This window comes from Excalfactoria chinensis, chromosome 12 (assembly GCF_039878825.1).
Source record: "Excalfactoria chinensis isolate bCotChi1 chromosome 12, bCotChi1.hap2, whole genome shotgun sequence".
In the NCBI taxonomy this organism is placed as follows: Eukaryota; Metazoa; Chordata; class Aves; order Galliformes; family Phasianidae; genus Excalfactoria; species Excalfactoria chinensis.
In genome coordinates this window covers 3,610,144-3,636,319 of record NC_092836.1, presented here as the reverse complement: position 1 = coordinate 3,636,319, position 26,176 = coordinate 3,610,144, and the positions used below count along the sequence as shown (strand labels likewise).

Here is a 26,176-nt window from a genome sequence, read left to right as displayed (position 1 = left end):
GTCCAAGTGCCAGAACCTCATACTGGGACTTGTTACGGCCTTGTGTCCAGCAGGAATTGGCACTCACCGTTAATTAAACGGTTGGTCTGTGGCACCGAACTGACAGTTCTCTCACTCGGCGCTCCAGCGCAGCACTCCGGACAGCACACCGTTACGGCTCGCTGCTCAGACAGCCCCCGCATACGGAATCTGTCGCATTTCCCTCCCGTTCCCGCACGATCCCCAGCTCCGCACGCCAGGACTGACGCGAGGCGAAGCGCCCGCCGCCCGTTCCCGCCCCGGGCCGCCTCCCTCAGGGCTCGCGCGGCCCCGCCCCCCGCGCGCCACCGCCCCCCGGCGGGAAGGAGGGCGGGCTGTCGGGGCCGCGCACGGGGACGGCCCGGGCGCCATGTTGGAAGGTTGCTGAGCCCGGTTTGTGTCTGTGCCGAGCGGCGCTGGGAGCCCGTTTGCTGCGCGGGGTGGGGGGGGCCGGCGGAGGGGAGCTGCGCGGAGGGCGGCGGAGGGATCGCCGGTGCGGATCATGGACGTCGAGAGGCTGCAGGAGGCGCTGAAAGGTGGCGCTGGGCGAGCGGCGGGGGGTGGGGGAGCGGCGTCCCCGCGCTGAGGGGAGGTGCGGGGCCGACCGGGGACCGACAGGGGCCGGGTGGCGTTCCTGCTCCGGGGTGGGAGCCGCGGGGTCCCTCGAGGCGGGAGCGGCCGGGGATTCGCCGTAGGGCCGGGCAGGGCCGAGCCTGGGCCCGCAGCTCCCGGGCTGCCCTCGCCCTGCGCTCCTCCCGGCACTCCCTCACCCTTCTCCGCCGCAGCTCGCCCTGTCTCGGCCTCTGCGGGCCGTCCCGTCCCGTCCCCGAGGAGGGAAGCGGCTCCGGCCGCCGCTCCCCAGAAGTCGCGCACCAACTTTTGCCGCCCAGGAGCGCGCGTTTCTCCGCGATGGAACATCTCGGCGTTTTCCAGGGCTGGAAAGTTGGAGGAGCCGTTGGGATCAACCGAGGCGCTGTTGAAGCAGGGGGTGTTTCTGAGGGAGTCGCGCTGATAGTTGAAGCGGTGGCTGCGATTTTTAACATCATCTTTTTGTCTCTCTGCCTGCTGCTCCCGTTCCTCTCGTGCCAACAGATTTTGAGAAGAGAGGGAAGAAGGAGGTGTGCCCCATCCTAGACCAGTTCCTCTGCCATGTCGCCAAGACGGGAGAGACCATGTAAGTGGGGCCGGCGTGACCCCGCTGCGGCCCGTGGTTGTGTGCGCTGTGGGAACGGGCTGCTCCGAGCTGTGTGTGTCCCCGGGACGTTGTCCTGTGCTGAGTGAGCTCCCCTCGCTGTGTGCTGAAGCTGGCTGGATTTGTTCTGTTTGCTGCCAGCAAGCTTTATCTAACACGGAGCCTCTTCTTGCACAGGGTCAGAGGTGTCTTCCAGGTGTTACCCGCCCTGCCCAGCACAGGAAACCTGTTGCTCTATCAGAAGTTTATGCGACGTTTATTTTTGCTTTTTAATGGCAAGTTTTGCTCGCAGCGTGACTTGTGCCGTACCATAACAGCTGCAGCACGTACAGGTGCCGCACACAACCCGCCGTGCCCATGCCGGCCGTGTGCCCCGGGGGGCGCCTCGCAGCGGCAGCCCAGGCCCCATTTTGCCGCCCGCGGCTCCGGGTCACCCCGCTGCGGGGCTGGGCCGGGCTGCGTGGGGTAACTTCCGGCTTGCTCAGTGTTTGGCAGGAAGTGGGAAGGCTCGTCTGCGCGCTGCCGCTGTGGCTCACTTTGTGGCAGCCGGGCTCCTTGTTTGCGAGGCCTAGAGCCGGGCTGCGGCGTGCCCTGCTGGCGCCGGGCTTTGTTCTGGCTCCCAGCTTCCCCGACCCGCGGGACATTGTGCTTTTGTTTCCCTTCTTTTTTTCCCCTCTATCTTCCTAGTATTATTGGAGTCAGTGGTTTTGAAGGAAAAACAAGTTATGAAACGCACTTAGGTCTTTGAATAAGAGGCTGTGGCTCAGCAGACATACATAGCTGTGATACTCGATGCTTTGGGACAGCGCTTCATTTAGTGTGGGCTCACGGTTGTGCTTCCTGGGTCTGTGTAAGATTTCTCTTAAAGTTATTAAGAACGATTGCCTTAACCCCCGTGGGGGCCATCAGGAGCCTCATGCAGGCCCTGGCCTTTTGTGTGTTGGGTTTTGTTACTTGTTTGCTCTTTCCCTGATCTGTATCATTTCTTTCAACATTTTCAAACCTTCCAGTTACATCAATTTTATTATTATTTTTTTAAGTGTCAGCTACGAGCATCAGAAGTATTCAGTATAATCTGGAGGATGTCGTGGAAATGCTGTTCTTTACCATTTAGTTTGCTTCCCATTGTCTATTGAATTCTATTTCATCTGATATGTTTCTGTTTTCACTGGTATGTTATACATCAAAATATCAGGAGGGAACCAGTGGAAATTAAAACTTCATTATGGTCATCCATGTAAAGAGCCTTAGTGTGCTTATAAGAACCATGTGTAACCTCCTAAATGTATCAATTCAAAATGAGCTGAGTATTCTTTAATTCATTTAATATCTAGTTTGTGTGTCTATTATCTATTCAGTAGCAATCTCAAACAGTAAGAAATGCATTCTTTGGTATCAAGATGATGAATTTCACAGACATCATCCTGAAGTAGCATTTATTAGGATTGTTTTGAAGTTCAGAGCTCACTTTAAAACAACCGAACAAACACGATGAAGTTGGGTAATTGCACAATTGAGAGGCTTACTGAAGCACAATGGGTTTTGCTCAGTCACAGCCTGTTCCTACAGCAGCACAAAGTACCCGTGTGTGAGGAGCAAGGTAAACAGGGACAAGTGAAATGTGACGTGGTTTTCTTTGAGTTGTTTCTAGTGTTATTTGGTGTGTGGGGTAGGTTCTCCCTGCATTCTAACTTGCTCTGACAGCTGTTGCTTCTGTTCTATCTTGGGTTAAAATGCTGTGTTCTCGCCCTTCACACTGCATGCCTTTCCAAACATCATCGTAGCAGTTCTTGTGAAAAAACAAATTAAAAATTACTTGAAAGTGATGCTAATAAAGTAAATTAAGTGTTGGTTTTTTTTCCAAGGTTCATATAGAAGCATGATCATGGCGTGCATCACTTGCCTTACAGGTTGAAAGCATGGTCTCCTGTAAGCCATTGAGTACCTCCCTGCCCTTGTTGTGTCCTTATTCATCCCAGTGAACTAGGAGCAGGTACACACAGGTATAGGTTAAGCTGTAATTTCACCCTTGTTTCTTTTGGCAGCAGACTTGGCTAACGCAGCCCTTGTGTCACTGTTTCACTTGTGCTTGTTCTACTGTTTATGTGGCTGCATGGAAACCTGGAGCTGGGAATTGCTGGTAGTTGTAACTTCCCTCTTGGCAATCATGTTTCTAACAAAAAGGGTTCATTGGTTTGGGGTGTTGTGTACAGGTCAGCAGGAATGGCACAGGGCAGCACAGCTGAGGGGGTGAGAGGCAGGGACAGAGGGTAGGTTGTGCCAAGCAGCACTGCAGCTGTGTAAGGCTCTCCGGAGTGTCTTTAGTAATTAAATGCCTTGTTCTAAAATAAAAGTGTTGCTAAATTTGGTTATGTTGTTAGCGTAACCTAAGTTATGTTATCAGTGTCTCATGTAAAAGCCTGATAGTGAAACCATGGTGTTAACTTCACCCATTTGAAGCTTGAGACTATCTTGTGCAAGGTTAGCCATTCACCTAATTGTTCATAAGATTATGAGCTGCACTTATGAGAGTCCGTCTGAACATCTTTTATTGTATGTGAACAGAATCAGAGAATTGATTGCTTCATTACTTTGGAACAGCTTTGTTTCTTAGCAGTTTTGCTATGGTAAGATGTAGCCTTAGGTGAGAAATAAAGTTTATGGTTCAACCCTTTTTAATCTCGTGTTAATAAGACTCAGGAATTTTTTTTTCCAAAGGAGGGACGTTTTCCTTAATTGACTGAACTTCACAAAGGTGTCAACATGGAGTCCTTGGTGAGGACCAGGTTAGTCAGCAAGGATCGTTAGAAGGTGTTTTTCTATAGGTTGTAAAAGATCAGCATGGCTTGAAAAGCTGAGGAACACAAATAGAATAGATGACGTTTGTTATTCTTAAGACTTCATGGTCTAAAAGACTTCTTTTAAAACCATGATATGTTTATGTTGTTGTTTTTTAAAAGAAATTACTTTCTTTTTTAAAGTAGAAGCAGCTGTAAGAATGGTACAGAACAATTCATGGCACTGTGATGCTGGAAGCAAGATAGATGAAATGAAGGCAGCTTTCCCCTGTCTTGTCTTTAAAATGCTTTTCTTACCTTTTAGGAAATTTTCCTGGATGTGGAGTTACTGCCCTTCAGTGGCAAAAATGTTTCTAAATTGTTTATTTGGGTATTTCAGCAAGAATTTGCTTCTTACTGGAATGTTCCTTTGGTTCTCAAGTCGAAGATAAAACGTAGAAAACAAACGAGATAAAAAATTCATTAGTGAGTTCTTTCTGTGCTTCCCCTGCCTCAGGGCAAGGCAGCTTAAAAAGCACAGTTTGAACGTCCTGCTATAATGCGAGGTACAATACAGCTCCTTCCCAACGGTAAAGAAATGCAGAAATAAGTGGTAATGTACGAAAAGCTTGAAAAATACAAAACGTGTGCAGAAATGATAAATAAATTAGCTCTGGGCTTATGCAGAGAGTGCAGGTGTGGTCAGGGTGTCATGTTGTACTGGTTCTTACTATGGATACAGTGTAAAGAGCCATTAAAACATATTGCATTTCTTTGTGTAGTCAGATTATTTCCCCTTAGTTTCCCTAAAAGACTTGAAATATAAATTTGCACCTCTTTTAAATTTGAATCTTAAAGTTTTCTTGAGGACTGACGTAAATGCAGTTCCGCAAAGTTTCTTGGGTCAAGCTTAATACACGTGATTGCAGAGCAGATAGGGACACCTTTAGTGGCACCACAGAATATTACAAGCTGGAAAGGAATTCTGGAGGCCATCCAGTCTGACTCAGTACTAACTGCAGCTAACTCCCAAGTTAGGCCAAGGCTTCTCAGGCTTTTTTTTCTTACAAATATGTCTCATGGTGCTTCCATCACTTTTTTGTTGTGTTGTGTTCATCACATAACCATGCACACTGAGAAAATGCTTTCTTTGCAACCAGCTGGAATTTCGTTGGAGTAATTTGGGTCCGCTGCCTTTTACCCTTCATTTGAGCAGCCTCTGAAGGGAGGCCCGTTTCCATCTTGTCTATACACAATTACATCTTTAGTGGTGAAAGACAGTAGTTAAATTCCTTCTAGCTTTGTCTTCCAGGAGAAGACAAGCTTCCATAGCCTCCCCCACAGGCTGCGTGCTGCAGCTGTGTTACCATTGTAGTGACCTTCTGTTTCTTGCTCTTTTTTTTTGTTGTTGTTTTGTTTTTTTTGTATTGCACAACTTCTGGATGTAGGATAGCAGTGGGAGACTTGTTGGTGCCAGGCAGGGGGTACCATTGCTGGTAGTGCTGACATACACCGGGTGTGCAGGCGGCAGCTGTCATTCACTGCAAGGCCACGTGGCTGATGTTCATCTGGTTGGGTCCAGAGCACCCAGGATCCTCTTCTGTCGAGCAGTTGCCTTGTCGGTTCCCAGCCTTGGCTCTTGCATGGGCTTGCTCCATGCTAGCTGCAGGATTTTGTATGTGGTTCAGTTGAATTTTGTGATGCTCCTGCTAGCTTACTGCTCCAGTTCTCTGAGGTCCCCCCAGGTGACATTCATACTGTTCTTCTCGTGAGCCACTTCCACCAGTGTAACACCATTGAGCACTGCTGGGAAGGGTTGGTGTCTTCTGAGTCTGTAGACTACAAAGATAAGATGGGAGACTGTGCTGTGTGCATTGCTGAAGTCAAATTCAACTGTGTTTGCTTGGCTGCAGAGTTGGTCGTTGCATCACAGGAGTCAGTCAGGTAGATCAGACGTGGTTTGCTGTTGCTAAATTACATAACAGTAAATGTGAGTTATATAACCGTAGTTCTTTCAGAGATAACAGCAAAAAGCCTTTTCAGCCATTTCGTACTGTTTCCCGTACCCAGTGTGGTAGTAAACGTGTTTTCTTACCAGGCTTTTGGAGCAGTTCTGGAACTTCTATCAGTTCAGCTTTTACGTTACAGCACTGAAGAAGTTTGCCACCTGCAGGAAAGATCTGAGTGGAGATGGTAGCAATGAAAGCACTTAGGAATAATTTCCTGCTCTTACCCTTAGTGTTTTAATGATATATTTTGACCTTTTGTGCAGTCATTTGTTTCAAATATATAAATGTTCATGGCCATATGACTTTCAGTTCACCTAACATGCTTAAATTTGTCTGATTTTTCTGTAAGGCATTTTGGGTTTTATTTGGCTACCATTTTGTTGCTTGACTTGTGTATGTTAAGCTTTTTTTCGATAGTTCTTATTTAGAATAGAACCATTTTCTGGAAATCTTTAGAACTGGGGGAATGCAGTGCCTTATGAAGGCTTTAAGATGAAAGAAAGTAATTCTCAAGTTCCTGCCCTGAGTCAGTATTTTCTGGAAGTCTGCATGTTTTTGTTAGTGTAGGCCTCTTCTATTTCCATGCTGGTAAGTGAACTGAGAGAGATGTGAGTAAACTTCCTTGCATTGTTCCCTGTTGTTATTCCCTACTAACTCTGATTCCACCCATACTGTGTTTCTGTTTCAGAATCCACTTATTCTTCCAAAGGACAGGAAACTGTTTAAACAGTGAGCTGATTTATCAATGTATTAGTTGCTAACATACAGATGGTAGCAAATGTACAGAAGGAATAAGTAAAGGAAAACTCACCAGTGGTGGCACCTTGGCTGAAGAAGCTGGGGCAGTCCTCACTGGTAAGCGATCTCCAAGAGATGTTGCCTCAGTGGGAGTCAGCCCTTAAATGAGGTCTCAGAGGGGATGGAATCGAGCTCCACCCCTTCTGGGAGCACAGCTCCATCACTCTCACCTGTGCTCCCACAGCTGACCCCACACTTGCCTCAGCTGATTAATCAGAGGTTCAGGCTGTGATTACCAATCTCCCATACTATCATAGATGATGAGGAACAAGGAGCTAGAATGGTTCCGTATTATAAAAATTATGTACATAGCAAGCATCCAGTTGTGGTACTTCAGAGAAGTCATTGTGATGTTGATGAAATCAGTTGCTTCTCGAGGAAATGCATGCTATTGTACTCTTTTGTTTTTACATACAGTCACTTCACCTGTTGACGTTGGGGGGATCTGTAAAGGTCAAACTGCCAGTGTCAGGATTGTGTGGTGAGCTGATCCTAGCAAACCTGCATCTCCCTGTGGAATACACATGGAAAGAAAAACAGAAGGCAAGATCCCAATAGTAGTGCTGATTTTTCCCAGCGACCAGACTGCTGTATCTACAAATGTACCAGTGTGCATGCAGGTTTTCATTTGCACATGCATCTTTCTTCCTTGCTGCTTTGTGCAGCTGTGTTATATATAGACATTCTTATGAGCAGACTTTGTGTTAGTCTTTTTGCAGGTGGTTCACTGTTACTTTGGGCTGAAAACCACCCCACTGTGGTTTTATACCAGTTAGTGTTCTTGCATGTGCTTTTGACCATTATCTTTAGTTTTCCTTCCTCAATGTCCTTCATTAAGCTTTTCTTCTGCATTCCTTATTCATCTGCCTCAGTGTTACCTCTGTTTTCCAGTGGGCCTCAGCTCTGCTGTTCTTTGATGACGTTGTTCTTTACTGTTAAGTACTTTCCAGATTTTTGGATATTGTTCCACTTCTTATTACCCTTTGCAGAAAGTAGGATGTCTGGTTTTGCTTTGGTTGTGTAGTTGATGAACTTGCTCATCAGTTGAGCCTTGTGTTCTTTCTGCAGATTCTGGGCAGCTTTGTTCTTTATGGCACACACAGTGGGAGGGGAACAAAGCAGTGGAACGTGTAAGAGGGTGGATACAAAGAAGTCTGGTTGTCTTGGCAGAGGGGTGGTTTGCTTTGTGGATAAGCAAGGCTGACACTGCTTTTTCACAAGCTGATGTGTCTGGCAGGTCTCTAGGTTCAGAGATGATGCTCCTTGAGAACAGGTACAACATTTCAGTGGTAGCTGAGGTGCAGAAGTAATAGAGCAGCGATTTGGTAAGATGGCTGCAGCTGATGAGGCTCGGCTCAGCAGTGGTAAGGGAGTATGATAATACAGAAACACCTTAAGCTTGTTTATCAGGTCATACTGGGATGGGGTGCCCCATCTCAACCCAGCCTTAGTGTATGAGGACTGAACTGCCTGGTGTAGAATCATTTGGGTGTATTTTGTTCCTGATTTTGGAAGGGATTTGTAACAGAAGTGCTATTCACTTGTACTGCTTTCAGATTTGAGTGAAGCCTGTGTATTTGTGAGCTGACAAGTGCTGTAGTACAGTGCAGAGCAAATTCAGCGGTTGTACAGGATGCCTCTTCCTTTGTCTGTTTTCACAGCTCAACATAGTAAAGATTTGGCAGTATTATCTTGGTGTGACCTACTGCTCTCGAGACCCACAGGTTACTGCTGGCTGCACTCTGCCCATTTAACATGGTAGCTACCTGAGTTAGAGCAGTTGTCACTGCTTATTTGCTTATTTTATGCAAACTTGTGAAACCTGGAAGAAATTCAGTGCCCTCTGTTATTCAGTGTGTGGAGTTTAGTTTCTGTGTGAAAGAGCCAACATATTTACTGCTTTGATAACTGCATATATATATATTTATATTACTCAGAATGATTTTACTTTTGGGGCTGTTCCTATAGAGATGGGCATTTTATGTGCAAATTCAGGAAGACTTTAAAATACACGGTGGTTGTTTTTTAATACTTTGCTTAAAATTGGCTCCCAGATTTCTGCTGCAGAAATTTATTGAGGAAGAATAATCCATTTGATGTTTCTGTATTCACTGTGCATCAGCTCTGGAGTCCTGTAATTATACTGTGCCTCTGCCCAGTGGATTATTTTTCTGCAGAGTATCTCTTGTATGGGATGCGCTCTGAATGGTGCTGTAGAGTTCCTGCAGCATCTCAAATACACAATGCATAGCATTGCTCTTGAAGCTTGCCTTAGACAACATTAATCTTCAGTGAATGTAGATTTGAAATAAAAAAAGCAAGGAAGAATGTAGAACTTGTTAGAGCTGAAATAAGTGTGGTTGTCTGAATTTAAACAAAATGCCCAGTTAAGGGCAGATGTGGACTATTGTATGGGTGGCTCTTGAGAGTTATTTTGGCACAGAGGTGATGCCTTCCTGCTGCTGCTGGACTTCTGGGCCAGTGCTGCTCAAATGCAGCCATGTTTATCTGCGCAGTTGAATGGAAACATTTTTGTAGCTCTTGTGATTGTAACTTGTGAGAGGGAGAAGTCCGGTACCAGCCCCACCTGCAGACTCCTGTCTTTTAACCTCACTGTCTGAGGTAGTTCTAATAGAACTTGAGATTGATAATAGATGTTTGAATATGTGTGTAACATATTCTTGAAGAAGAAATCAAAGTAAGATAACAATTCACACAATGTGGAAGCACACATTCCACATGTGGAATAGTTTAGTAAATACGCCAGGATTTCACTTTTATGAGCCAAAGAAGACTGAGGTTATCAAATGAGTGGGAAATGTAATGATAAAATCACCTCCCTTTACCCTTATAGACTGCTGCTGCCTGTGGTTTGTGGATGTTTTGAAGGCTTTTGTGCATTGCTTTCAACTGTTATAAGAAATTCAATTCCTGAATGAGGAGTCAACTACAGTTTTGTCCTTTTTCATTCTGCAGTCAGTTTTTGCCTTTAAAATAAAAGAAAATGAAATGTAATGTGCTTGAGTTTGTCTTTAGGTGAATGTATTAGGAAGTTATCTTTCTTGAGAAGTTCTGAGTCCCAGTGCACGCCCTTTCAGAATCAGTTGAATGTTTATAGGAGAGATCAGAATTAGTCCCTGAGTTGCCTGTGTCTATAGCTAAGTTTTGGTCTTTGTTGTTCCTGATGGTAGCAGTAGTGATTCCAAGGAGTGGAGAGGTGAACACACGCTGCTGCAGGAGATGGATCTGATGTGTTCTGGTAGTTCTGGGGTGAGCTTGCCATGCTCACAAAAAAAAAGAAAGAAAGAGGGTGTTGGGGAGGTGAAGGATGTGGGACAGAGATACAGAGATACAGAGATTTCATTTGAGCTGACAGTAACCAGTGAAGGAAAATGGAACTGTGCCTTCCGTTCTTGTAGGAGATGGCAGTTTTTCTTCTTTGGAACTCTTCAATATATTTAATTAAAATGAAAGGTAAAATGAGGTCAGTTCCTACTGAAGATATTGTGAGAGCTTTCCAATGTTACATGATTAGCAGGTGGAGATACTAACACGACACTCCCTAAGGTGAAGTGTTTGCCAGCCTGGTACTGCTGTGTATTGCTTACAGCAGAGCGCAGCGTCACAGGAAATTGACAGTGCTCTCTCACCTACAGCTTAGTTGCACCTTCAGGAATGCTGAAAAATAATCTAGCATTTGCCCGTGGCTTCAGTTTTACTGTTAGGTTTGAGAGTTTATCTGCTTGCCAGAAGTATGTAAGAAACTCACCTTCACTGATGCATAGGGAGTTCTGGTGTGTAAATGTAGCATCGCTGTTCAGAATTTCATGTGTTAATCTGCAGTGTGTTGATGGTGAAAATAGCAATGTGCAAAATGATGGGACTACAATTAGTTGCTTAACAGTGGTGAGTTTTAAGCTGGAACATGGGAAGTGGAAAAGTTTAAACTTGAGTGAATTTGAAGCTAGAGTGATGTTAAGTAAGATGTTCATTGTTTGATATGTAAGGACAGCTGCTTCAAGGAATGGCTTGGATCTCACAAAGTCACACGTCTTATTTCTTATCTGTAGCATTATGGTTGTGGTTAGAAAAGTCACCTGCATCACCTCTGTGTGTGTGGGATCACAGCAGTGTGTAGGGGCAGCAGAGCAGACTAACCCTGTAGGTGCAGATGACAGCTGTAAGGTTAAGTACGCGATGGGGCAGTGCTTCCCATCTGAGAGAGCAGCCATCACTGAGAGGAGATGAGTGAGGAACAGTGGCCTCAGTCTCGTTCACTCAGAGGACTGCAGGCCATGGGTTCCACAGCCTGGGGGAAGGGGATTGCCCTGAGGCGTATTATGCCAGTATTATGCCAGGGAAGTTCTGTACTTCCTGATGGCAGAGATGTGCTTTTGGTTGGTGAGCTGCCATATTCCTTCTGGTCCTCAGTGTTCCTGTTGGGCTTCACATTGCCTCAAGGCTGTGAAGAGCACTCTGGTAAGTGTACCGCTTGCACTGGGGTTTGAATGGGATATGTGATTGCTGGGTGCACCTCATTTTCTGTGTCTTTAGACTTTCAAATGGTTTTGGAGATCTCATTGGTAGATCAGAATGGAAAAGGAATCATCTTGGGTGTAAATCTAATTTTACATCTTTCATCATGGGGAGATTACATTCTACAGTGTGTCCTCCATCTTTTATGAGCTCTAGAGCAAGGTGTAGGAGAAAGAAACAATTATTAAAGTTGACAAATCATTTCACTTAAAAAGCAACAACAACAAAAAAAAACACACCTAACAAACAACAATATCAGTTTCTTGCAAGCGAGTCTCTGTGTGAATGTAATGTAAATAAACAGTAATTGGGGGATGCTAATATATTGACTCCTGTCTGAGACCATCCACTGGTGCTTTCCTTCTCTGTCTTGGGAACTTCACATTAAAATCAGTTTAGCTGAATGTTTGTGTGCATCTGAAGTACATCATTTGGTTCAGTCCTTTTGATTTATTTTCAATATCTGCTTGCCAGGTCGCAGTAGTAGTAGAGGGGTGGAAGGGAGGTACTCCCTGCTTTCACCTAATGCTACATTCTGACATTTCTTTTATGGTCTTGTTCAGTATCTTTTCTTGGTTCCCTTCCCGCATTATGTTATTTCTGGCATATAGTATCTATCCAAAGCAGATGGCATCCTCTTAAAATTTAAACTAAGTGATTTTGTAATGAACTTAAACACTGAAATCTGAAGGCAGACATCCCACTGGGACTCCTAATGCTTTAAGTACATAGTTAAGTCTCTAGAAGCTTAACGTCCTTCCAATATAATATTGTTATTAATTACACCTGTAATCTGTGAAGCAATTCCAGAAAGATTTAAGAAGTAATTACAGTATTTCCATTTCGGGAGGTAGCCCTACTTCAGGCATACTGAATTATTGCTCCTACCTACAGGTGTATCTTAATAGTGTGAGCTATTGACAGGGTTCTTCTCTCTCGCTGTAAGCAGTGCATTGAGGGACAAAGCTGCTTTCTCAGTTTCATCAGTACAAATATTTTAAGTAAGCAAGAGAAATTAGGATTTAGGGAAAGTACTTCTGCCTATCAGCTCCTTTCTTTTTCTCCTTCCCAGAGATATGGGAGTGATAGGATTAGATTCTATCCGTCCGAAATGCAATCTTGTTTTTGGAAAGATGACTTCTGTGCAAATCATGTTAGCAGAGAAGCAGTCTTATCTTGGAAGGAGGTGGTTTTTAGCTACTAATTCTTTTAAGTAAAAGCACAGCATCAGATTATGTGAACTGTCTGCCAAAGGTCACCTCTCCTTCCTGAGGAGTGCTATTTATCAAAGAGGAATTGGTGAATTTCTCAGGTTGGTTGGTGGGTAGCAGTGGGTTGTTACTTCCAACAGACAAGCACTTAGTTTAAGTACAGGTGTGAAATGGTTTGCTTTTATTGGAGATCTGGTAATGAAGGCTGTGTTGGTTCTTGTTTCAGATCTGCTGCTGTGAAGCCATGTTTTTTGTTTTTTAAAACCTCTTCTGTTGCAGTGCTGATCTTTTGTGCCTCATCCACTCTAAGTTGCAAAGTGTGTTTTTGTGGTACTGGTGTAACTGCGGAGTTGCATTGCACTCCTTTGTGTCTTTCTTCACAGGGCTTAAAGTGATGTCCTTCATGGGGCTGCTTCCATCCTGGGATTTTGTGTTTGTTCTGGGAGTAGAAGGGGGCATTTTAAACATATTTTGTTTGTTTCTTTCATGGGGCATTTTGTTGCTTGTCGCTTTATTTCAACTCTGTGCTCATTTTGTACCTTCTGGATCAAGTTTATTTCCCCAGCCTTTTCTCATGCTTGCTCTTTTATTACATGTAAATATTCTCAAATCTTTCTTCTGACTTTCATTTCGTTGTCTGTTCAATCAGGTATGATGGTATGGTACTAGAAAATCTGTGAATACCTCATAGCATAATGACAAGCAATCCTAGGATGTAGTATCTTCTCTTGAAGTCGTTCACAAAGGCAAACTAGGCTGGTGCACTCCATTGATTTCTATGCTTTCATCTGTGACTTGACTATTAAACTTTCTTTCTTCACTTTAAAATTCTTAGGTATATAATATGGGCATTTACATTTCTTGAGAGAGTGGTTCTGCTTGGCTATGTGTGTGTGTTCAAGCTGTAGTTGGGGAAGCATGCTGTGATGGCTTCATTCCTTCCTGCTTCTGGTGACTTCTTTCCTGGCTGGGTGCTTTTTTATTACAATCAAGGTTTGTTGTCTTTCCCTCTAATTTTTCTGTGTATCAGAGCAAAACCTTTAGGCTAATGTAAGGAAGGGGTGGTGCAGGAGATGGTGGGAGGGAAGCAGGAGGACTCTTTCTCTAAGCAGAAATGCCTTCTTATGATGATTTAGAGTATCTGAATTACAGTCTCTAGGGGAGCTGTCTTTGTACAGATGTGATTGTACAAGATGACCCGAGTACTGGAATGAAGGTGGTTTAGATGTACATAAAACATCTCTCTCTCTCTCTCTATATATATATATATGTATATAAATATAATATAGTTACACACACACACATATATATGGTTAATTTAGCAAGGCTGTTTGAACTCCAGAATGCAAATACACCAAAGCATCTTAGGGTAAACTCCTTTTTGGAAGTATTGCTTCAGAGGCTATTTCCACAGATCAGTGTTCAGAGGAGTTTTTGTGCTTAGTCACAGGTCAGCAGGCAATGAAACCCTGGGATAGAAGACATAAGTGTGTATTTGGAAAAGGCCGATTCTGTACAATGCTGAGTGGGAAGAACAAGTTTTTATTAACAAGTCTGCTTAGGAGAATGCATGAATAGTGTTTTCTCCATGGAATTTTTTCAATTCGGCTTCTTTACAGAGCCCAAGTTGTTGCCAGCTATATATATGCTATATATGCTAGTATATAAAACTTAATGAGGTTGTACATAAAGCTATTTTGAAGTTTTTTTCACTTCCATTTGGGTGTTGATTGGGAAAGTACTTAGCAACCTCTGCTCATTTCAGTGTCTCCCATTCCAACAATGCAGCTATAATGGAGATGTTGTATGCTGCTGTTCTGGTTATTCTCAGGGAGTGTGTGCAACGTGGAGTGTATTATTTTTCCTTGAAAACAGAGAATTCTTTCTTTATCGCTTTTCATTACAGTTGTCTGGCTAAGTGCCAGTCTTCTAGAGTGTGCTGGTAACCTGGAGTACCTAGAGGGGTAGCGATAGATTGCTTTGCATTTTGCATCTTGATTTCTGTGGTGTGTTTTGCAACCGATTTCTGCCTGTCGTTTATGAACTGGTTGTTGTGCTCCTTGTATGGGATGTGAGTGTAGTCTTTCAGAAGTTAAGAAAAATGGGGGAGGAGGAGGGTGTTCAAATTTTGTAGTAAATTGTCACAAGTGTGGGTAAGTTTCTCTATAAAATGCACACCATTAAAGCATGGTGAAATGCAATTATAGAAATCCTTCTGTAATGCAGTGGTAGTCATGAAGTGAACTGGTTGTTTCCGTATTGCTTTCTGTGCTGTTACAAATTGTTTGCTATCAGAAGCCTGGAATGACTTCTGTGCTGTATGGGCAGTGCTGCAAAGGGGCTCTCAGTACTGTCTGTTCTTGTTTGTTGTAAACTCCATATTCTTGAAAGCTTGAATGTATAGAATTCTTAAATGATAAAACTCAGCCGTAATCAGTATTCCCAGGTAATTTGCTGTGGGTATGTTTTTCTCATTTATGAGGAGATGGTAACTGTGACACATAGTATATTTGCCTTTCTGAGAAAAAGAATGCTTTTGGGGGTGCCTGGGTGCAGAACAGTTAACTACAAAAGGCCTTTCATACAGCTGTGTAACAGAAGACATAGAATGCTGTGCACAATTGCTGTATGGTTTCCAGACTTGAAACTTTTTTTTTCCAGTGAGTTCAGTGAGAACTTGAGGCTGCACGGTAGGTCAGTGGTGGTGTGAATGATGTGTAATTTCTGTCCTAGGGTTGTACAGTTTTTCCAGGGAACTGGCTTACTGTGTTATTAACGACTGTTAACTTGTGTAACCGTGTTTTGCTGTAGTTTTTCAAGGAATTATTGTGCTTTAAATTTGGTTATTTGATATTTATATCTTATTAAAAATAAGATCACCTTAGTTGCTTCATCCATCATGCATCCATTGTTGTCATACTAGCCTGAGTTTTGTTTTACAGTCATAAAGTTATGCTGTTTTTCCTGTGGTTTTATAGCTGACTTGCATATATGTTACTTCTTGTGTTCTGTGCAGGGTTCAGTGGTCTCAATTTAAAGGCTATTTTATTTTCAAACTGGAGAAAGTAATGGATGATTTCAGAACCTCAGCGCCTGAGCCAAGAGGGCCTCCCAATCCAAACGTGGAGTATATTCCCTTTGAAGAGATGAAAGAAAGAATCCTGAAAATTGTCACTGGCTTCAATGGGTATGTAATATTTGTTGCCTAAATTCAGGATTAGAAAAATAACTTATTTTTTAACTTTAGTATCCTGCTCTGCTGCTGACAATTCATTCTACTTCCCTAAATCAGTGAGCAGACATAAATGCATACCTTGGAAATTTCATAGCAGTATAGCAACTTTCTCTTACTATGCTTTTAAAATAATACATGCAATAGTAATTTATGGTATGGTATTTGAATGCAAATGTTGATCTTCTGTGGCGTGTCCATCATCTCAGGTTTTTCAATATGTCAGTATGTTTTTAGCAATTACTTTGAGGGATAGTAGCACTGCTTTCACGTTGCAGGTAAAGTAGCTTAAATTCTAGTCAGATTTCTTTCAGCATGTTTTGAAATACTTGGTTGAACGGATTCTTTAGGTGTTCAGTTCTTAAATGTGTGGCAGTTCAGTAGGTTTTGAAGAACTAATGCTGTGATAAACGTGGTGAAGCAAGGAGGCAAGGTGTACCTGGTTTGGAATTGTTAAATCCTGCCAGATTCAGATTCGTAGTTCAGGTGGCACTGGCTGAGAGACTTGTGCTGTTCAATCTATTGCTGACTGTGTCTTAAGTGTGTACTCCTTGTTGCTTTTGTAATTCTGGAAATCCTGTTTCATTTTAAATAAAGCTCCTGATTTATTTTTTGTCAAGGGTGTCTTTATTTGCCTTGTAATTTTAATAGCTTGCATAGTATTTCTCTTAGTTCTTAACTGGATTTTGTACTTGACTGTAAGTTGAGTCGCTCTGCTTGTGAGCCTTGGTATTTGCTTATGAGAGACTTACTCAGCATTTTTCTCAGCTTGTCAGTCGATGGGCACACTGTAAGACTTGCCTACTCTTTCACCCTCATCTGTCAGTTTTGAGGTGCTGCTAACACATCCTTACTGTCATAGTTCGATGTTAGGTTAATTATTTTTATTGTTGTTGTTCCATACAAGTTAATATACTTGCAGTGTGTCTTTTTTAAGTCAGGAATGATTCCATTACCAAGGAAAAAAAAAATTTAAATAGCTCTTATATAAGACAGTTTTAAGAATGCGCAGCTCAGCGTGTTCTTTGCTACCCAGTATTTCACTACACTGAAGCAATGTAAAAATAAACCCCTTCTGTGTGCCAGTCTGCCTATCTCCTGCCTCCCCCAGCTTTTTGTTAATGCTTCACTGCCCACAAAATCTGAAAGGTTCCCACACTGAGGATGCAAATGAATGGGCTGCTGTTATCTCCTGTTGTTCCTAAGTGTACTAAACAAAGCTCTGGGTGACCCAGGCATGGAGCTTACTGTGTGGCTGAGCTGTTCTCTTCTATTGCTGTACCACTTGAGCAGAGTGTGTGACTTGCTCATTCTTCTGGGTGAACCTCGCCTTTGAGGAAGCAAACTGTGTACATTAACTGTCTTTAAGCAAATAATAAATTAGGATGTTTCAGAAATTAGGACTGTGGAATAGTTAATTCAGTAAAAACTACAGCTCCTGCAGCGAGGATATGATGTTAGAAATCTGTATCATTCATGATAGGAATATGTGTCCAAAAATTTAACAGAATCTGATTTCAGTTTGTGTAGGCTTCTTATCATTTTGGGATGCGCACGTCACTGCAGGTACCATGGAGCTGAATGAAGCCATTTAATACGAGTTCATTGTTAGGATGTGTTTAGTAATAGTTGTATAAAGTCAGAACAGAAAGGTTTCATGAAAAGAGATCTGAGCCTGGCTGTTTTAACCTGGCTGTATGTTACTGACATTGGATGTGTAATGTTCTTCTTGAGCCAGATTTTTGTGCTGTGCTTCACAATTCCTTTGAAGTGGGAAGTTCTTGAAGGACTTGCTGTGCTGTTTTCTTTACCTTTGTTAGTGAAGCAGGTTTCTGAGTCAGTCATTGGAGACCTTAGATGGCAGGAAAGTCTTCATAGGATCAAAAAACATTTATAATCACAATACAAATTCAATTAATGTACTTTGCATTCTGTGCAGTTCATCTGCTTTCCTTAGAATTGCATTTAAAATTTATGGCATGTCTAATAGTTTGGTCTTCATTTTGAACAAGACTGAATATAGGATTTAGAAGGACTTTAAGGCAGTAAGTGGTCACCCCAAGAAGGCAGGTCAGGACCACTCATGCAGTTTGTGCGCTGAACCAACAGTCTCTCTTAAGCATTTGCAAAGATCACTGCTCGTGCTGCCCACAACTGTCATGTTAGTGTTCATGTATAGACCTATATCAATTTCAGTTGCTACTAAAGTATTTTCACATTACAGGGACTTTAAAATGAAAGAATTCATAATTATCAAATTCATTCATCATATTCATCATTGATTATGAAAGAATTCATAATCAACCAGCGCTAGTTCTGGTTGGATTTTGCAGACTACAAAGATTTACAAATGTTGAACAAATTATATGCAGAGGATACGATTCTGTGACACTTGGTGCCATCTACTGCTCAGTAAACAGAGTTCAGCTTATTATGGAAAGTTTAGGAGGGAACAGAATTGGTTTTAGCTTTTACTTGAACTTATACTGAAATAGGAGTGCAGCTTTGGGCTTCACGCTCTCTTGAATTTGCTTACTGCTGGAGTAACCAGAACTGTATCGACGTGCAGAATTTGTGTCATGTCTTTTAAACTCTGATGTGCCACATTAGATACAGCTGAATAGAATGGAGCCAGGCCAAGATTCTCCAGGCTGTTTTGTACGTTTGGTTGACGAAAGATCATTTAAAATTGTTGATACTGTTTTTTCTCTAAAGTAACCTGAATTTGAATGGACACTTTAAACTTTTAAAACTTCAGGAAGACTCTAATTAAAGACTTTTCATCCCAAAGGCAAAATGTCCATTAATGAGAAACAGTAGGTACAATTATTACTATGTGGAGCAGTTAACTGATGGAGGAAATGGTTCTGTGACTGAGTGGGGGAGGTGGGAAGTTGGTTAAAGGTGAGCACTCCACGGAGGTTGAGCATCATCGTGAAGAGCTTGGTGTCAGAATGCTTACTGGGTGACCAGAAGCTACTGAACAGCAGCAGTGTTTGATTCGATGCTTTGTTGGCAGCATTCTAGCAATCCACAGCTGATTGATGGACATTAGCTTGACCATCTCTCTATTCCTAGAAGTCAAGTAAAGATAAGATGATGTGTATCTCAGGGTAAATAAAAGTTATTAACTAGTTAGCAGGGTCAGTGTGGTAGACAGTCTGATTTTTCAGATAGCTGCATTGGAGCTGGGGCTAACGGTGTTGCACTGCAGCATGTCTCCTTACTGTTTTCAAGTTGTAACTTCCTCAGTAGCGTAATTCACAGACAGTTCTGGACAGTGTAATTAGGGGTCACTCTTTCTGCTTGCTTGAGTTGGAGAGTTGTGCTGTAGTATGATTGATGGTAGCTGTGCTGTCATGTTTTCACTGAACTCTAGTGGTAGATCTGTGCATCTTTAGAAACGTGGCTTTTTAGCTAAAGAAATAAGCTTGAGTTGCTGCGTTAATTAATAAATGAGGGTTAAGGTGCTGTGTGTACTCAGTTCTTTAGAAAATAAAGGTTGAATTTAAAAAGATATCAGTACAATGCTATATACATACACATGTACTTGTATGCACACTTGTGTTGGTGATGCTCTGGATTTGGTGTATCAGTGACTCTCAGTTAAGAACCGGTTCTTAAGTATCACTGTATCAAATACTCTCAGAGATGTATTTTTGAAGTGTTAATGTCAGACTTGAAGTAGTCAACTGTAAAAATGCATAAATGATCGTTGTTTTATCGAATCAACGGAAACTATTTCATTATTTTGTGAAAAGTCCAATTTGTTTAAATTGTTAACGTTGTATATGAATTTGTAGTGAAAGTGTGTGACATCTCAGGTAACGGGTCGCCATATGTACACATTGCATACTTGAAGGGGCAGTTTCTCCTCTAAGCAGGGTGAAACTGCAGCCTTGTCAGAAAGCAAAGTGCAAACTTGGTATTACAGATTCATATATCTTACTCTAATTATTTTTATTGGGATGTTCCTTGATAGACAAGTGTACTTTGTGGCAAAATACAGTGTTTGTAATGACTAAAGCTTAATGATTCCAGTAATTCCAACACTTAATGCTTTTTGTAAATGTATTTTGTAAAACGTGAAATAAACTACAAGTTGAGATTTTTTTTAGATGTAGCGTGTATGACTCAAATTTGTTTTCAACCACTTCCCCTTCTGTTCTATCTAATAAATACAGTCTTCAACTATTTTACTGTTGATTATCTGATTTAAATATTTTCCTCTTCATCATTCTTAAGGGATTGAGTTGCGGGATGATTTCTCTAGGATACTACTTAAGAGCTGTCATGGTGGGCATAGAAGAATATCTCAGTATATGAAATTAAGGGAAATAAGGCTTCGACTTATCCTATATTGCTAAGAACAACAAATTTCAGTGCTGTTTTTTTTTCAGTCCTCCCCATAATGTTGTTGCTTCCTTGCAGTCATACTAATTAAAATAAAATTAAATTGTTATAAATCTATTTTATTGCAGCATCCCCTTCACTATTCAGCGACTCTGTGAGTTGCTAACAGATCCTAGGAGGAATTACACAGGAACTGACAAATTTCTAAGAGGTGTGGAGAAGGTATGTATTTTTCTGAGAGAACACGCAGCTAAACCATCACAATTACTATTTGAATAACTTTCAGATTGCTACCAGAGGTCTCGTGGATTCAATGTGGCTCAGTCATAGAACAGCTAATAGCTACTCTTAATTGTGTGAGTTACTTCTGTATGTTTAACTTCAAAAGAGCATGTGAAACAACTTGTGTAAAACTCGAGTGTCAGGACTGTAACTGTTGTGTTTCCTAATCAGCGTACAGTACTCAAAGTGTAGCTTCCAGAGGACATATTGAGTCCTAATTGAAAACAAATAATCAGCTGGAATAATTTATTTTTTATCTGTTACTTCCTTTCACATTTGGGTTCAGATTAGATGGAGGAGAAAGAAGCCTTTCTCCACCACAGTGTCTTTTGTACCAGGTTTTTCAGTCCTTTTATGTCACACAGTGTACCTTCATAAAAATAGAAGTTGAAATTGGGAGCTTTCAAAAGTAGATACTGGGCTTTCAGAATGTTGGTTCCACATTGGATTTTCTTGATAGCAAAATTAGCTTTAAGTTTCTACTTAGAATATCCAGTCAAAGAAAGCTTAACTTTTCAAGAGTTACCCTTTAAATGGGCCTTTTCTCACTGTTATAGAGGATACAGTTAGATATATTCTTGCAAGTTCAGAAGAATGATCAGTAATAAATGGTAACATGAATTTTGCAAAGCAGTGATCAGCCAAAATGAGTTGTGTGAAGCAGTACCTCGAATTCAGTCTTTCATTAGGGTTAGTTTGGGTTAATTTAGGTGGCACTGCAGGGGAAAAAAAAAAAAAAAGCCACGTATAATTTTTCTGAGTGGATTTGGCTTTCAGTGCCATTCAAGAGACACAGTTCATTATTTCTGCCCTTTTCATGTGGGGTCAGAACAGTGTAACAGTGGAAGTGAGATTGTGCCTCAATCAGCTACTTGTGCTTGGACGCTCAGCATAGGACCCCATGTGTACAAATGGACTTTCTTCAGCCATTCAGGCTGCAGAACATTTTGTTTTGCTTTACGAGGACACTTCAATTAGAAACTTTTGGCTTAGGCCTGAGGTTCAGTTTGGTTGTCTTTGCAAGTAATCCACTCACAAAAATGCTGGCCTTTAACATAATTATGGTCTGATCTTGCAGAGTGGGAGCCAAGACAGTTTTTCTCTATTTTTCCATCTGTCGATAATCTCTAAAGAAAACTTGTTTGAAAGCACTTCAGCAGTAACCCTTGATGTTCTGGGCTGTTGTCAAGAGAAGTTTCCACTTCTGAACACTTAACACGTTTTTTGTGTATTACAGAATGTCATGGTTGTCAGCTGTGTATATCCGTCTTCGGAGTAAGTATGATGTTTTTCAGTTCCTTGGAACTTCAACATTGTATAAGTATAGTATAAGTATATATATATATATATAAGTAGGTAGATGTGCTTCTCTTCCTGATAGTACTTATATACAAAAGTAAGTACACAGAGTTTGGTTTTCATTATAAATAGTTCAACAGTAGTAATAGCGATCTGCAAGTATTTACAAATATGATGTAGTAATTTGGAAACATTACTTTATTCATAGCATTCTAATTCTTATTTCTTAATTTTATTTGTTTAAGGAAAAATAATTCCAGTAGTTTAAATCGGATGAATGGTGTAATGTTCCCAGGAAATTCACCAGGTTACTCTGAGAGGTAAGTTTAACATCAGGAGTTCATTCTTTCAGTAAGGTTGTTACAGAAATAGCTAGCTCCAGTCCCTTATGTTTTTACCTATTCTCATCCCAAATAGATAGCCTCATGGCACGAATACCAACAGAGGGATGAGAGAGGAATGGTAGGGATACATGCCATGATCTTATTTGATGCGTCTGTAACCTTGTTGCTTAGAGATTTCTTTTCTGTACAGTTTTTGTGATACTGTTTCCATTGGAGGCTTAGTAATTTTATTGAGTAAAATAGGGAAGTGCGCCCACCTCACCATTGTATCTCCCAAGATGTTTTTGGAACTGATTTATAGCTGCTTTCTGCCTGTTAGGAGCAAATTCACTCTTAGAAAAGGATTGGTTGTTTTTTGGAGGATTTTTACTTTTTTCTTTTCTGTAGTTGATAATTGATTTATTGTCATTATTTTTAAAGATCAAACGTAAATGGTCCTGGAACTCCCAGACCTGTAAATCGACCGAAGGTTTCTTTGTCAACTCCTATGACAACAAACGGTTTGCCAGACAGCACAGAACATAAAGAATCAAGTTTGCAGCAAACAGAAGATAAGAAACACAGGTTTGTGAGGAGTTAATGCATTTTGAGTTTTTATTATTCTCATCTTTTTTTCCACTTGCATTTTAAAAATACTTTGAAAGGGAATGGCCCTCCAGGTTACGTGTAGTTAGAGGAATATCTGCAGGAGGGTACAAATAGTTGCTGACTGCTTTTTGGCCTGAGTAACTGCTAGCTTAGATTTTCAGAGTCACATATCTTTTATGCATATAGAACGTATGGTAAAAATGCGGAGTGAATATTAGAGTTCAGAAGTCCAGTTATATCTGTACCAGGATGATAAAGTGTAACTGGATGTGATATTTCATAAACATTTGCCATTAAAGCTGACAGTAGGAACTGTCTGGAATGTAGAGCAACCAGAGCAGCATGATCGCTGCTTTCATCAACAGTCAGGTGAAGCAGCAGTGATGGTTTTGAGGCTTTGTCTTGTAGCACTTGAAGCAAATTCTACTGTTTTCCTGCAGAATGTTTAATTTGAAATAGCTGCTTAAGAAAAAGAAGAGGAATAGGCTGTAGAATACCTTTCTTAAACAAACAAAAAAACACCCTACAGCTGCCTTTGTTGTTTATAGTGACTCACCAGCATCTGACTCAGAAGGTGCTCAGAGCAGCCCGGTAAAAAATAAGCACTCTGAAGATGATCCTGCAGAAGCAGAAGGACATGAGGTAAAAAGACTGAAATTCGACAAAGAAGGGGAAGCCAGGGATGCACCAAACCAGTCTGCCTCCAGCGAAGTTTCTTTAGGCAAGGGGGAAGAATCAGAAACATCCTCTACATCTCAGGATAAAGAAAAGGATTCTGCTTGTGTAAGACAGCATTGTACAGAGGAAGACGAGGAAGGTAACTCAGATTTTCCTTTATCCTTGCTTTGTGCGTTTTCCAAGAAGTTAGGATTTCCTTCCTTTTTCATCATTTCCAGAAGACTGCATTATTAGAAGACGAGTAAGGAAGCAAGAATAAGTGACTTTTTATTTTATTTTTAGAGAATGTCCTTATCCCACTGAGGCACTAATAAAGTGAAGCTACTTATTCAAGCCAGAATTTTACTGTATGGTATATTAGGACAGTTTGGCTATCCTGGTGCTGGCTATTGTGATGAGGGTGGCTGATATTTTGGATCTCATAAAATCTGGGGTGGTCACTTAGAATTTCTGTGTTGTAGGAACTTGGCTTGGCGTAGCTGGGAATGGAAAATAGCAGGATTAAAGCTTGTTTAAAAATGCAGTAGTAATACTGTCCTTTCACCATTTCTAGAGTCCTTCATGTCTCCCAGAAATGCTGGTCCGGACAGAAAAGATCAAGAAAAAGACACAGAATCCTCAACTGTGAATGAAGAGTCCTCTGAGGAGAGCAATCAAATGGAGGAGTCTGATCAGTCTCAAGCAGAGAAGGATTTACATTCAGACAACAGTGAAAGTAGTGGATCTGTCAGTAGTGGAGCTGACTGCAGTGAAACTGAAGAGTTAGGATCCTATGGTAGTGAAACTCCAGAAACTTCATCAGAAGCCCCTATGGAAAACAGCGAGGAAGCCACAGAAGCTGCAGACGAACCTATGGAGCAAGACTAATTTAAATACACTTAGATGCAGTATTTTCCATAAGGCTCTGGTTTTACACTGTATAAATAATTTTATGTAATAAAGTGGACCTTTAGTTTTACAAAAGAAGCAGGTTGTAAAATAAACTTCTTGGATTGAACCTTGAAAGAGTTGTACATGGTAAGAACTGTGAATACCAGCTCCTTCAGGTCCTGCTTACCGCTGAACTTTCGTTTGGTCAAATCAGTGGTTTGTGTATAGTTTTTTTTATTTAGAATAAAAGTTTTTAAACTGGAAGGTAATTATAATTTTGACAACTTTTTGGAGATTACCACACCTAGTTGTATGTAAGCAAGAAAGCTTTTTGTCTCGTCTTTTTCTGACAGCTATAGCAGTTACTTCATACTTTGGTTACAGTTTCAACGTTTAACATGTGAATTAGGGGGTTTCATGCTGGTTTCCAGATTTTTATTTCAATACACACTATGAAACCTTACGTTGTGTGTTTAAAATGTGTTGCATTTCACTCATATATGCACGCATGCACACGTATGTGTACCCTCACTGTTCTAAGGGGGAAATGTTCTATTTTTCTGTTTCTACAAAAGATAAAATACAGCAAATACTTTTTCTATAGAAGACTAAGTTCACCTTTCAAGGCACTTTTGCCTCTGGGGGAAGAAAAAAATCAAAAAGGCAAGTGAGATCTGGCCCATGTGAAACCCTGGAAATACTGTCGAAAACACCAGAGTACACACATTCCAAGAGAACTGTTCGAATGACAACACTTTTGTATACTTCTGAGGTGCCTGAGTGAAAGGATTTCATTTATTTATGAGCAAATGTGCTTTATGTTGAGAACGTTGTAATCGAAACATTAGCTTAAACTTTTGTAGGAGAAAATGTTTGACAATATGCTGAGAAAGTATCTTGGGAGAAAGGAGCAGGTACTGGAGTGCTTGGAGCAGTGTGCGGACTACAGGGGAGTCTCAAAGTCATTCTGAGGTACGCAGATGGCATCGCTATGATCACGCCATTGTATTGGAAGAGTTAATGTATGACAGTGGTGACGTACCTGAGCTAAATAATAACTAAGGTTTAGATGTGCGTAGAACTCACCATGATTTGTATAACATTTTGGAAGTGAACTAAATATTTTTGAACATGCTACCTTGACAGCCAGTGTTACGTTTTTGTTTCCAAACCAGCTCAAAGCACAACTACTGCTTTCCTCTCGCTGTTTTCCAGTTCCCATATTTAAAGACATGCGAGCTGCAACCTCCCGGTCACAATTACTGGCTGCCAAATTTATACCTGTTTTCTTCAACTGTACCTTTTTGATATTTAGGATTTTTAAATTTCTGTAAAGTAGATTTTTTGTAGATTGTAATGAGTGCTCACTGCCATTGTGAAACGGTATAAAATTGTATAATTTCTGTGTGTAAACTGAATGCTTGGGCTTTCAATACAGTATTCATATAAAGCAATAAATATCAATGTTACGAATTATCCGAGTACATTTTTATCAGCATAGTCCCTTTTTGGCTTTAAGTTGGCATACCTGAAGTACAGGAAGGACCTCTGAGCTGCATGCGGATGGGTTGTACTCCATGGTGTGCTGTGTGTCACGGAGGAGTCTTGGTTGTGACCATTAGCAGTGATTTGGCCCAGGCTGGACGGTGCAGTTGTGTCCTGTAAGCAGGAGGAGGATCCGTGGAGATGCTTGAAAGAGGAAAACCCTCTTCAGATTCAATCACAGAAGGTACATTGTACTTTGAGTCGCATTCACTGTGCTGCAGGGTTCGGCGTGTGGGACGGAATGGAAGGACTGATCCGAAGCGTTGGAATTAGTTCAAATAACGCAGTGACATCTTTCCTCTCTTTGTTTTTCCCCCGAGGGGTGTATTTTGCCAATGAGAACAACATTTTAAAACATTTCTAAGTTGAGAGAAGTCTGCAGTTTTCTTTTAGGACGTTGATTTGTGCTGGGATTGTTAATAAACTTGTTCTTTAAGCAGCTCT

At 41.5% G+C, this 26,176-nt stretch overlaps 1 protein-coding gene across 1 annotated transcript; it reads left to right on the top strand.

The window, feature by feature from the left end:
* Nucleotides 1-358: 358 nt before the first annotated feature.
* PPP4R2 (protein phosphatase 4 regulatory subunit 2) lies at nucleotides 359-26,176 on the top strand. Its single transcript, XM_072347166.1, has 9 exons — nucleotides 359-554; nucleotides 1,111-1,192; nucleotides 15,558-15,728; nucleotides 20,255-20,348; nucleotides 21,646-21,683; nucleotides 21,953-22,027; nucleotides 22,472-22,615; nucleotides 23,188-23,456; nucleotides 23,871-26,176. Exons 1-9 carry the CDS (start codon nucleotides 521-523, stop codon nucleotides 24,182-24,184), a joined length of 1,221 nt encoding a protein of 406 aa, XP_072203267.1. The 5' UTR covers nucleotides 359-520; the 3' UTR covers nucleotides 24,185-26,176.